The 13,385-nt window shown below is 42.7% G+C and overlaps 1 protein-coding gene across 8 annotated transcripts in view; it reads right to left on the bottom strand.

Annotated features, from left to right (window-relative positions):
- FAM13C (family with sequence similarity 13 member C) overlaps positions 1-13,066 on the bottom strand; it is a 136,299-nt gene extending 123,233 nt beyond the window's left edge. For 5 of the 8 annotated variants that reach the window (XM_029200888.1, XM_029200884.1, XM_029200885.1 and 2 more), the window contains exons 1-3: positions 10,777-11,296; positions 4,334-4,390; positions 678-873 (exon numbers count right to left, since the gene is read on the bottom strand). In XM_029200888.1, coding sequence (XP_029056721.1) covers positions 678-873; positions 4,334-4,390; positions 10,777-10,973 — 450 coding nt within the window. In that variant the 5' untranslated portion in view covers positions 10,974-11,296. Of the gene's footprint in view, positions 1-677; positions 874-4,333; positions 4,391-10,124; positions 10,247-10,776; positions 11,297-11,745; positions 11,836-13,038 lie in introns of those variants that run through there. The other 3 variants (XM_029200892.1, XM_029200890.1, XM_029200891.1) reach the window with 2 other exon arrangements.
- Positions 13,067-13,385: the final 319 nt, after the last annotated feature.

Here is a 13,385-nt window from a genome sequence, read left to right on the forward strand (position 1 = left end):
AATGGATTATATTCGTTTCATCTCTTTTAAAAGCACCATAAATTATTTGAGGGGTATTTAAGAGTTTTAAAAATCACATTCTTTGATACATCCCTCTACGACTAGAAAAGTAAAATAAATAATTGTGTATAAAATGTATTACTTGAATCAAGTTGGAAAGATGCTTCATTCATACATTTAAATACTTATCTACCTCAAAGAACCAGATTCTACACACACGTACAATCATGCACATACACGCTTGAGTGTTTTTCCAAAGCCACTAAACTGAAACCTAAGAAGAACGGCTCTGTATAAACCTGGGACTTCTGATTTGCTGAGAAGAGGCTCCAAGTTTGGGGCCAGAGTTACACACCCTAGATAAGTGAAGCTCATTGGAAATCCTCCTCTACCCTCCCCCACAAAGGACGCAGCAGCTCCCCTAAATCAATGTCAAAGTCCGGCATTTAAGAATATCAGTTTGAAAGGGCGCTAAATGAGCAGCCTGCCCAGCGCACTCCTCTATTAACCCACGGGAGGAGCGCACGCTCGCGTCCCAGGTCGCAGGTGCGCGATGACAAGTCACGCTAATCTCCGCCTGCAAAATAACGTGCTCAGCCCATCACCGTCACCAGAATGGTGCTCTCGCCAGAGGAGCACCCGTCTTGGCCAAGGTCTGAGGAGGTGGGGCCCGCTACCTGACTTTCTCCGTGGCTCCTCCCGTTCTCGGCCTTGAAGATGGACTTGGGCTTCCGAGACTTGAAGTTGCCCATGCTGGGTCGCAGCACGTCCAGCCTCGCGGGCTGCTCTACATGCTGCGGCGGCTCGCGGGACGGCACGGGCTCCTCTAGCGGAGCCCCGGCATCGGGATAATTTTCTTTATCGTCTTCATCTCTAGAACAGGAAAGACCCAATTTAGAAAGCACCCATTTTGTAGAAGGTGGACATGCTGGCAACAGGGAAGACCAGATCAACAGGCTTATTAGAAGGATGAACTAAGGTATCTACCATGATTATTTTTGTAATCTGGTCAGTTAATAAACAGTGACTGCTTTCAAATTGAAAACAAAAACAAAAAGAGTCTAATAATCCGCCCTGGGAAAGAGAGGCTGGTGACACTCACTGCTGCTCATTTACACGGTACCTAGCAAACTTTTTAGTGTAGGCTGCTTTAGAAGAACTGAATGTCACTTTTTAGATCACACCACATTCCCTTCCCATCTTTGCTAGTGGATACATACTTTCTGTAGTTGTAGCTTTGCACATACTATCATACTTGTTTTTCATTTTTCACTTCAAGATAGTTTCACATATGGCATGTTTTTCTCTCACCAATAATAATGTGAGATATTCCAGTTAGCTACTGTCATTCCTACATTATAGATTAACACTCTAAACCCCAGAGATTAAATAAAGGGCTAATTCACCCAGACCTGGAGTGGTCAGGTGGGTCCCCAATCTCTCATGCATGTGTCCTTGGTTCAAGGCATGATGCTTCCTCCTCACTGGCAAGTCTCTAACCATCTCCTTACAACTTGCAGACGCATTTAAAAGTCTAACTGGGGTCTATTTTAATAGAATACATACTACCTCAATAGAATTAAGACAAGAGCCAAGTTTTACCCAGCCAAGCCATCTATCTGAACAACCCTCTCAACGCAAAGCCAAAGATCCCAGTATCTGGGTCCTGAGGGTGTGAACGGCTGGAGAAGACTGACCTGGCTGGCGTTACCTCCACACACTCAGCGCTGGGAGGGCAGTGTTCATTTTCACGCATCAATCAAATTCAACACAGCATCGCCCTGCCCCTTCAATTGCCTCAAAAATAGTGACATAATAACACTCTTATTTGAAGTCATTTGTCCCTCTTAAATCTAGATGCATTTTATTTTCTTATTTTGCTAAGAATTCAGCAACTACCATAGCCAGATGGAGCATTCCCTTTATACGATCAATATGATTGTCCTTAACCCATTAGCAATCATTCAGTACTAGATCATGCAATTCTGTAGGACTGGCCACTTCCCCCAGGTGGTGTTTTTCCCTCCCGTGCCCTGACCAGCAGTACCCATAAAAGAGATTTTGGCAAGGTCAGCTAGCAAGCAATTCCTCATGGCTCAAGGATACATAAAGCCAAGAGACAAGAACAGCAAAAGAAAGATTTCTATGTCGACTGCTCAGGATGCCTTTTTACAAATAGAAGATGAAACTCACTAAGCTGATATCAGGAAGATGAGCTCCAGTTAGTCTCTGGGATAAGAGCAAAGAAAACATTGGGCCAGGATGTCTGGAGCATGGCCGGGGTGCGTGTCGTTGGACAAGGTGTGGAAATAAAATGATGTGAAAGAGTTAAACTTAAGCCTCAGGACAAACTTAGTATCTGGTAAAGGAAAACCCAACGGGTGAAATAATTCTTCATGATAGTAACTGAAAACACAAACAAAACAAACAAACAACAAAACAATGTCAGTGACACTGGTTAATATTTTCCCTTAAGATCTATAATTTAAAAAAAATTGTACGTCACTAATGGGTTTGGAAACCAATATCACACCATGAGTTGGAACTACACTAGTTCACTTGAAATGCATGTCTCTCACTAGTGACAAATACTACTCATCCACACACCCTATGCTCCTGGGTGAGCAACGGAAGAAGCAACAGCGACCTCTACCATAACCTAAATGTTCCTCATTCGAGGAGGATTCTAGCACACTCAAGAATAAAAATGACTTTTCAAATCTAAAACGACGCTTTTGATATAGACTCCTTCCTAAAATAATACCTGAATTTTGTTTTACATATCATATTTTCAAGGTGCCCAAAAGCTATAAATGTCATCCTTGACTTGAAAAACAGGGCAAAAAGCATCTTTATCTCATTACACAAATATAAAACCTAAATAGAAATGTCATCTTTAGAAATACATTTCCAAACTATTACTGGTTCCTCAGAATCCCCAAAACAGAATATAGGTAACATAATTTATGTCACCGCTTACTGGAATCAGTCATAACTGAGAACGAGCATGGTGTTCTGAAAAGAACAAGAGTCCCAAATATCCTCCTACTTGTTAGAAATGCAGCCGGAGCCACACCACCTCACCTCTGTGACCCTCATCCATAAGATGCCGGCATCTCTACGTGACAGAGGCAGTACGGTCTCTGTGAAATGCCTACCAAAGAAAGTTGGCTCAAGACCACAATCCAATAAATGGGGGCTACTCTCACTTGGGGCCTTGGGCGAGTGGTTATTTGCAAAGAAAAAACTGAAGGTTATTTTTAGTCTTCCCAATACCTGCAGGATAAATTCCAAACTCCTTAGCAGGGTATATAAACCCTTTGTAATCAGGTCTTTGTTTATCTCTGGAACTTTATTTCTTACCACTCCCGGCATCCTCAGCTCTCAGGGTTCCTGCCATCCTGAACTGCTTGCTATACCTTCAAGTTGAATTATTTTCTCTGCCCTCTGTTGGCTTACCAGTTAAGTTGCTCCCTCTGCTTGGTGTTTCGGCCTTATATTCCACCAAAAAAAAGAGTCATGTGACATGTGGAGTTTTCTTCAGGAATCCATCCCAGAAACCTCACTTTGGTCATTCTAAGTGAATCCTCTGTTTCCCGCTAGTAAAACAGCACTTAAGGCACTGTAGCATCATCATCTATATTCTGGCCTATCTCCTCCAGTGAACTGAATTCCTGGGAGCAGGGATTGGTTTGAATTTCTCCATCCCGTATCTCCACTGGTTTCTGGCACACAAAAATGTATGAAACAAAGGCCTTCAACAAATGTCTGTCATCCAACAAGTGTCACACAGACCAGTGTCCAAATGCTGCCTCATAGCGGCTGTGTTATCTTGGATGAGCTATAATCCCTCTGAGCCTCAGTTTCTCCATCTAGGATGAGGAGGGAAACATCAGCTTCCTTTCAGTTGTTTAGATTAAATAATAAAATGCATGTGAAAGTGCTTGAGTGAAGCAAATGTAGAAGAAATGGTTAACGTGAAGGTTCTGCCATCATATCATGAACCCGGTGATGACCAAGATCCAGACACTCAATGCCACGTTTGGTGAATAAATCTAGAAGCTCTTCCTTAAGGTCTATGATGGGAACAGACGTGCTAATCAATGTTGAATTCAATAGGCATTTACTGAGCATTCTCCATAGCAAAGGTACCGTCCTGAGTGCTAAGGGGGGTATACAAAAGTGGACAAGACAAAACTTCCTTCAACAGCTGATAATCTATTAGAAGAAACAGAACATGAGAACAAAGTATTAGAATTCAAAGAAGAGACTTAAGATACCAGACCCACATGGTTTCTGTCCTTCTTAAGAACCAAGCAATGGTGAGTCCTACCTGAGACTAGAGCAGTCAGTCTGATCTTCATGCAGAGAGACCGTGTCTTCGTCACACCTGGAGAGAGGAGATAAAGCCACATCAGATCCAACTGTCTGCTGCAGCAGAAGCAGCAACAGCCTAAAATCATCTGGCGATTAGCACAGGAAACTAAAAAATGGATCAGTCTTTACCACTCTCAAGCCAGCGTCAATTCCCCAACGTCTACCAGGTAATGATACCAATGTTGTCATATCATGTGAGCTTAAACGCTTAGAACCAGAGGTAACACTCCTTTTTCGTCCACTACTCTGCATCACCTAAGCAAACAAGATCTTAGCAAGAACCTAAGTGTTCACAGCACTTGAGGGGACATCTGACACCAACACTGGTGGATTGCTGTTGGCTCAAAAGAGACTCCACTACATGCCTCTTGGCATTTCTTCTGCCTCAAGGCAGTCCCAAACCACACCAGCTGCCCTTTGGCTCACTCCATTGGCCTCCAGACTTTCCTGACATCCTTCCTTTTCACAAAATTTCTGAAATAACCTTGTGAAAAATTCTTGGCTCTTCCATATTGAAAACTCCCCAGGGTTCCACGCTGCCTAAGTGCCTCTGGAGGAGGACCATTCTCTCACTCTAGTGTACGAGGGAGCCTTCGTTCCTATTCGCAGCCCTTCCCACTCCGCCTCACCCCACACCACTCCAGCCTGGAATGCTTTTTTCCATCTTCAACGCCTACTCAGCCTTCACTGCTCCAGCCTCACAAGCTCTGTGAACTTTCCTCGCCACGTTCACCCACGTGCCATGTTCCCATTTTAACCTTAGTACAGAATGGTTTACTCTTCATTCTGAGGTTTTAGTAACCAACTAGATCTTGCCTAGCACTGTTATGTAATTCCTTTGTACCTCTGAGATCTTTTAAATTAGTTGTTAATTCCATGAAAAGAAATAACCATCATTTCTTTTTCTAGATACACTGCCACAGTGCCTACAATGTTACCCCAGAGTAGACACTCAATAAATGCTTGAATCAAATCATTAACTCCGGCCCCTCAGCAAGTCTGTTCCCTGGAATAATTGAACAAGCATTTATTGAGCACTCGCTGCCTTCCAAGTACCGCCTTAGGCACTGGAGCTGTGCTTCTCAAACTTTCTGGGATTCACGACTGACCAGTTGGTTTTCTATTTCCAATCCACTGTGGAGAGATAATTTGGTAAAAAGGTCGCAGGAATATCAAATTCCTATAAAAGTCATTAAAGGCATACTCCCTATTTCTGTACTGTTCTTGTCTCCAACACGTTACAATTTGTGAACAACACTTTGAGTACCACTACTGCTAAAGGACAGAAAGTTGAGAAAGACCGAGACCCTGCTCTGACAGAGTCCCAATGTAATGAGTAGACATAAATAAATAAATATCTACATACATAGATATAACCATAATACAGTATTTATACTACATGAAATCTTTTAAAAATTTAAAATATTCCTTACCAGCAGTGGTTTATGATTTACCCACAAAACAAATGGATGAAAGCTTCAGTCCTCTTCCCTTACTATCCCTTTTAAATTATGGTTTTGTAATGAATTAAACAAAGGCTCTAACCTAACAGACTCTAACCCTCTTTACCTGCTGGCAGCTGGGGAAAAAAAATGCATCGACTTAACAAAATGCTCTCCTTAACAAAATGAACTCAATTTCCTTGCTTTCCCATTTTTTTTTTTTTGACTCTCAATAACCCACTTTGTCCATCTCATGGAAAACAACAATTAAATTCCTAAACGTTGTCTTGTTCTCCTCCATTAGAGGCATTTACTGTAATAGATCATCGGAGCTGTATAATGAATAAAAATGTTTCCCAATAAAAACCACCTAGCTAAGTAGAAAAGCCAATGAAGAACAGAAATCTAGAATTGTTGCTTCCAAAGAACTAGGGTTCAAACACAGTTTCAACCTTAGAGCTCAACAATACCTATTGTTTGGGAATTTGGCAAGAACTATTTTTTCTCCCCCTCATTTGATTTATTAATTTTTCTTCCCAAAGTACAATTAGTTAAAAATAAGAAATCGGCACCAGAACATACAAAGTTGCAGATGCTTTCTGAAATTTGAAGCCAGACCTAATTAGCTGATCCGATTTTAAGGACTATTAAACAACTCCAGTCATCACTCAAGAAAACACAATTCCTAGCTTGCAGACATAGCGATGAAATAGATCTCCTTATGGCTTCCGTGGCACACATATGCAAGCTCTTTTAGTTCAATTTCCATTTGCTTTGATGAAGACCATCAAGCTCTACTCAATTAACATCTTTCTGATTGTTCTACTGATTCCTCGCCCAGGAGGCCCCCACAAATGCACAATACTGGCCCAATTATAAAACTGGATTCCACACTGGGAACCCATATCCAAATATTCCTACTCCTGGAAAAAAAATCAACTCAGATCAAGTGTCCAACTGGTCTTGGGCATGAGATTCTCTTCCTACATGTTATTCCAATAAAAGAATTTAAAGACCAACCCTTTAATGATGTTCTTTGTAAATTATCAAAACCAGGCATCTTCTAGTACAAACTTTTTCAAACTATAAATTGTGACCTATTAGGAGGTCCTGAAATTAGACAGCAGCTCAGCATTTTGTTGTTACTATTGGTAGAGAAACAGAATAGGAAATGTCAGTATAGTGAGGGTTAAGTGTTATTTCACGAAACTTGTTTAAATAAACCATATCTATACATTTGTGCTGGATTGCAACATAAAATGTGTTTATTGTTGTTCACAGTAAAAAATGTGAAGACACCTCTATTAACTGACTTCCTTTGACGTTCTCATCAACTAGATTCTAAGTTCCCAGAGTTCTTAATTTGTTGTTGCCCAGACAATACATGGATAATTTGTCCTTGCCATCATTTCTTTGTGAAATGCTCAGGGTCGTAACTCTTCTATTTGGACTTTTGCTTCCTCTATCAACCACAAACAAGAAAAAGTTAGATGGTACTTTATAGTTCACCTTCTCTTTCATATGATCTCAATTAAGCCTGACAATGGTGTGAGGTAGGAATTACCTTCACACAGGGGCTGAGGAATTTCCCAGGATTCCGAGGCATAAAGCAGTGACGCCTGTGTCACTTCTGCTCCACCACACTAAGCCCACTGAACAGTCTCTTCAGTCTATGTTCCCAGGGGTTCACAAGAGAGAGAAAGACTTGTTTCTTAGGATAATGGTGGAGTAAGAAGTACCCATGAGAGGTTCTCTTCTTTGTCTTGAGGTAAATAAGCAGAGAGATCTCAGTCTGGTGATTAGATAAAATGTAGTTGTACCCGGAAGGGGACTTCTATTCCCTGCAGTACCATGTCCCTTGAAGGCAAAGTTGCAGGGGTATAGCCTGCAATCCTGTGGGATTTCCCAAAGTGTGTCTGATTAAAATACAGGTTCCACTATATGCAATATCCTGGAATAAACCATAATGGAAAAGAATATAAAAAAGAATGTGTGTGTGTGTGTGTATATATATATAACTGAATCGCTTTGCTGTACAGCAGAAATCAACACAACACTGTAAATCAACTATACTTCAATTTTTAAAAATAAATTAATTTAAAAAATGGAAAAAAAAATAGCAAGTTCCAGCCTCATCCCCACCCCCAGCCCCACTAGATCAACTCTCTGGGGGTGGAGCCCAGGAATGCGAGTTTTTCTGCCCTCTCCCCACATAACTAGTATGCTTCTGAACAGTTCAACACTGACCTAAAGGTTTAAAAACCCAGACCAGCAAGTGGGCTGACTCCAACATAATCACCCATTTCTAGGTTCCCACTTGGGAATAAAGCCTGGGAAGCTGGATTTTTCACAAGCCCCCATTCCCTTCCCCAGTTGATATTGATAATCAGTTGGTTTTGAGAATTACTGCTTTGAATGATAACTAATTTGTTGCAGAATTCATTGCTGGGCAGGCTTCATTTCAAATAATGGGTTAGCCAGGGCAACAGAGGAAATGACCATGGAAAAATAACAGATGAAAGGGCACTGCAGATACAGAAGAGAAGGCCAAGGCCAAGGCCATTGTGATCTCAGAAGAATTTGGGTAGCAAAAGAAATTGAACTGGTCCAGAGCTGCACAGACAGGGCCAGGCATGGGAGAAACTGAGAAAAGCATAAAATACATCCTTGAGTCCCTCCCAATTCCCCTTCGCCTTGACTCTTATAAGACCCCGAGCTGGCAAAGCAGAACCCTCTTAGGTTAGACTAGCTGCTAACATATATTAAAGTATTAATGACAATTTGAATCCACCTCCCAGGGGCACAGACTTTTTAATTTCCATTTTAATAAGGGTCGCCACCAGAGTTCTTCATCCAAAAACAAAATCATCTCTAGGTAGAATTTCAGGCACTAAAAAAGATAAGTACGTGTGGGTAGGAGGAAGTAGGAGTGAGGTGGGGATAGGAGAAAGGGGACGTTTTCTCGTATCTAAAACATATAAGAGAGGCAAGTGCCTCCTCTGTGCATGCCGAGACCAGACGTGAACATTTACTGATGACATGCTACTTCTTTGTCTCAGTGTAGTGCATCCTGGTCCTGCTGACTTTAGGGTCATGCCCAGAGAACCACGGAAAACGGTTCATATTACTGAGGGGAGGAGAAAATACTATATTAGATGATGACTAGCTTTAAATGACCCTCGTCTGTACTGTTACACCTATGAAGATTTGGTATGCTTCAAATGTTCTCCTCAGATTTTTAGATTAGCCAGATGGCATTCCCATTGTCACTCAGTGCCTTTTAAAATAAATCACTGTCACTTCTGTGAAAACAACAACAGGACCTTATGCAATCAGAACTCCTTGGGGAGTGTCCAAAGACAAGGTACCAGACTTTCCCCAGCATTTAACTATAAAACCATTTTTTAAAAAACTGTCCATGTGAAATCTAGAATTAAGTGACTCCATTTTGAAGCTGCTATGCCTATGGCTGACTCTGAGGATTCAGCCACACAGGGGTCCTGAGAATCAGGCCCAGAAAGCATCTGGTGCTGTAAGCACAGCACAAGGAGGAAAGCAATACCTGTGCACCTGAACCAGGGAGTCACAGCCTCATCTTTGGCCTGCATGCTTTGGCCTGCATCTCTCCCCACTCTTAGGCTTTTAGAAAAGCAAAGCTGTAGCACCATTACCAAGCAATCCCATTAAGGGGACACAGCAGGTCCCAATGAGTATTCTACATTGGATCTTCTAAAATCAACCCTGGGCCTTTTTTTTTAAAAAAAGTAACTAAACTTAAGTGAGCCCAAAGCTCAACACTGAGAGAGCAGCATATCCAAACAGAGAAACAAAGGAATGTGAAAAACAAGAGGGCCTGGGAAGCCCTGCAGCCCTCCATCACCAAGTCATTGTGACAGTGACTTGAAACTCACATAATTTATTTGCCTTTTAGGAACTTTAGCAAATAACTCCCAAGTTACCGGGACTTCTGTATCAAACTTTTTTTGATGCAGCGTTTTTAAATGTAGTTGAGTATACAACCTTATACCCCCTTTTTCCTGAAAAAAATGTTTAGAGCGACTTCTATCATAAGGTCCCGGAAGTAAACATAATGAGTTAGCCTAGAGAAAGACTACTAAATAAAGTATAGACATTTCATACATATATGGATATATGTAAATTATATATCAGTTACATATAGTATTAGCATAATATACTACCTGTTAATTTTTAACATATACATATAACATAGTATTAGAAAAACATATTAAGGAAGGAATGACAAGAATTAAAACCACAAACTATAAATATCTAATAAAAAAATACCATGCATGCCGGCCTTGAGTAAAATATTCACTCCTTCATTCCATGTTTGAACGGTGTTAGTCGTCCCAATCGAAAGCTTTAACCATGAGACTAGATAACGCATTCCTCCTATAGCCAGATCTCTGAGGGCAGAAGACAAAATTGACAAAGGGCATGCAAGAAAAGTTTACTCTACTGTGTCTTAAAAGTCTGTACACAGCAGAGGGTGAGACTAAGTTTAGCCTATTTATCACATGCTGGAATCCAACTCATTTCACATCCATCTCCTATTTGCCGTAAATGTACACAGCATGCTCCATGAAAACAGACACCAGCGTTGGCAAAATACAACAAAGCTTTCCTACTGACATGTCAAAGAGATTTAGTTTTTTAAAAAATCTGAACTCCAAGAACACGTATTTTGGAGCACTGAGCTCCCGCAGGCCATCAGTTTGTTTTAATCGCTCTCCCGTAGTTGCTAAAAGACTGATTTCAACCTGTAAAGATTTCTGGGCCCCATCAGTCCCCACATCTCGCGGTCTTCACAACCCCAGATTACAGGAGACAATGCGTCTAGTACCCAGAGCGGCTGGAAACGGTAGACGATACCTTCCCGATAGTTGCTTCCTGAGAAAGGCATGCAAATCTTATTTTAGTGACAAAAATCACTTACTCTGTTACAGCGGTGCTGCTGAAGGAATTATCCTGAAGGCTGAAACAGAAACAAGAAAACATCAGCCAAGTCCGGCCGGGGAGCCGTCTCCCTGATTGCTCTCCGGGAGTTAGAGCACATACACAAACATGGCATTGCAAGGCAAGTCTCAGGGCTCCCCGGCACACTCGCTCTACCTTGGGCTGCTGTCTGCACATGCTCGTAACGACACCCCCAGCAGGGGCCCGGCCGCACGGGCGAACCACAAAGCCCGGCAGCCCGCGAGGCTGCGGGGACAGAGCTGGGCGGGGCGCGGCGGCGGGGCCGGGACCCCGGGACCCCGGGACCCCCTCGAGGAGCACCTGGAGCGTGACCGCGCGACCCCAATCTCGCCAGCCGGGCGCCGAGTTTAATCCGGGCCTCCCGGTGCCCGCCACCCCCGGGAAAGCCTGACTGTTTCTGCCTAGGTGCTGAAATCCGCGGGCGACTTGCTTTCTTCCAGACGTCTCCTACCAGTTTTACAGAGCTACCTCCCTCTAGGGATGGAGGCTCGCAGAGATTCAGAAACGGTTCAGAAAAACCTGGAAGGGAACGAGAAGGGGGAGGGAAACATAGCTGCTGTTTTGGGGGTGTGGATGTGTGGGTGTGTGTTTATTGCCCAGGAAAAAGAAAAGCCTCTGAAAGAGGGCTAGCTGCATCACACCAGATCTGTCTGCACTCTGTTATTTCAGTCCCGAAGAGGAAGCGCCCAGCCCCGGACTGCAGAGCTGTGAATGAGCCCACGCAGGGCGGGTGAAGAATTTGTTCCAGGCATTAGCTGGTGACTGGGTGGGGGGACCGTGAGCGAGATGGGGTTTCCTCTGCAAGAGCAGCCCGCCCGAGCTCCACTCCCAACCACCTTTACAAAAGATGAGAGAGCAAATGCACCCACGCTACCGCCTTTAAATAAAGGCAGCCTTGCTGGGGGAGGGGAAGGCTGTTAGCCCCTACTTGCTTCGTTACCCTGGAGATGTTTGTCCTGCACTCTTTCCATCGTTAATTTCTCCTGCCCGCTGACCTTGATATGGAGTGAACAGTCACCTGGGAAAGATGCTTATTTTGAATTTCGAATTAAGATGATTCCCCATTCCCTTCTTTTAATTTCTCCACTCCCAGAAGCAGCTGAGATGGTTTTTAGTCAAAATTATATCAGATGGTGAGTTAAACGATAGCAAAAAATTTCAAAATTTCATTTTCAGGTTATCAGAAAAATTACTCAAAACTTGGTACTAAGGGGAAAGAGCGAGACCTTTCAGTGTCACGAGACATTTTTCACAGGTCCACCCAAGGACTGCTTAATTCTCTAAAAAAAAAAAATGGACTTGTGTTTGACATGCTATTCACTCTTAAGTTAGATTCCTGACACGGTGGAGTTACGTGTTAACATGGTACATTTTGTCCAATCTGTCCAGAGGAAAAGATAACCTCAGCATTGATGGTTTTATTGCGTTGTGCAGCTTTAACCAATCTTGCATCTAACCTAACAATCTTATACTAACATTCTTTCTAAATGCCTGCAAATGTTCAGATCCTCAAAACGCTCTTGGAACCAAGAGCATCATCATCTTATAGATCCCCTCATTAATCACCACCTCATAGATCCCCTCTTATGGATCCCCTTATTAAAGTTAACAGATCTCTGATATGTCCCTATATTTGTATCAGAGTCATATCTTTAACTTTCAAAGTTATACTTTGAAAAATCAAAATAGAGTTTTCAAAGACCAACAGGTTTCCTTAAGGTCCTTTGCAATTTTCCTTTCCTCTAATTATTTTTAAAAGTAGCTAAATAAAAGCCTAACACAGGAATTCCCTGGAAATATCGCAGGTTTGCTTCCAGACCACCACAATAGAGCAAATGTTGCAATAAAGCTCGTCACACGAATTTCTCGGTTTCCCAGTATGTATAAAAGTTATGTTTAGGGGCTTCCCTGGTGGCGCAGTGGTTGACAGTCTGCCTGCCGACGCAGGGGACACGGGTTCGTGCCCCGGTCCGGGAAGATCCCACATGCCGCGGAGTGGCTGGGCCCATGAGCCATGGCCACTGAGCCTGCACGTCCGGAGCCTGCGCTCCGCGACAGGAGAGGCCACAACAGTGACAGACCCGCGTACCACAAAAAAAAAAAAAAGTTATGTTTACGCTATACTGTAGTCTACTAAGTGTGCAATAGCATTATGTCTGAAAAAACAATGTACATACCTTAATTTAAAAATACTTCATTCCTAAAAAATGCTAACCATCACCTGAGCTTTTAGCAGGTTGTAATCTTTTTGCTGGCGGGGGGAGGGTCTTGCCCCGATGTTGATGGCTGCTGACTGGTCAGGGTGGTGGTTGCTGAAGGGTGGGAGGCTGTGGTCATTTCTTAAAATAAGACAAGGAAGTCTGCCGCGTCAATTTAAGCTTCCATTCACGAATGATTTCTCTGGAGCATGCAATGCTGTTTGATAGCATTTTCCCCACAACAGAACTTCAAATTGGAGTCAGTCCTCTCAAACCCTGCCACTGTTTTCTCAACCAAGTGTGTGTAGTATTCTAAATCTTTTGCTGCCATTTCAATAATCTTCACAGCATCTTCACCAGGAATAGATTA

The sequence above is a fragment of the Monodon monoceros genome, unplaced genomic scaffold, assembly GCF_005190385.1.
Source record: "Monodon monoceros isolate NGI ecotype Baffin Bay Population unplaced genomic scaffold, NGI_Narwhal_1 Super_Scaffold_4, whole genome shotgun sequence".
Lineage (NCBI taxonomy): Eukaryota > Metazoa > Chordata > Mammalia > Artiodactyla > Monodontidae > Monodon > Monodon monoceros.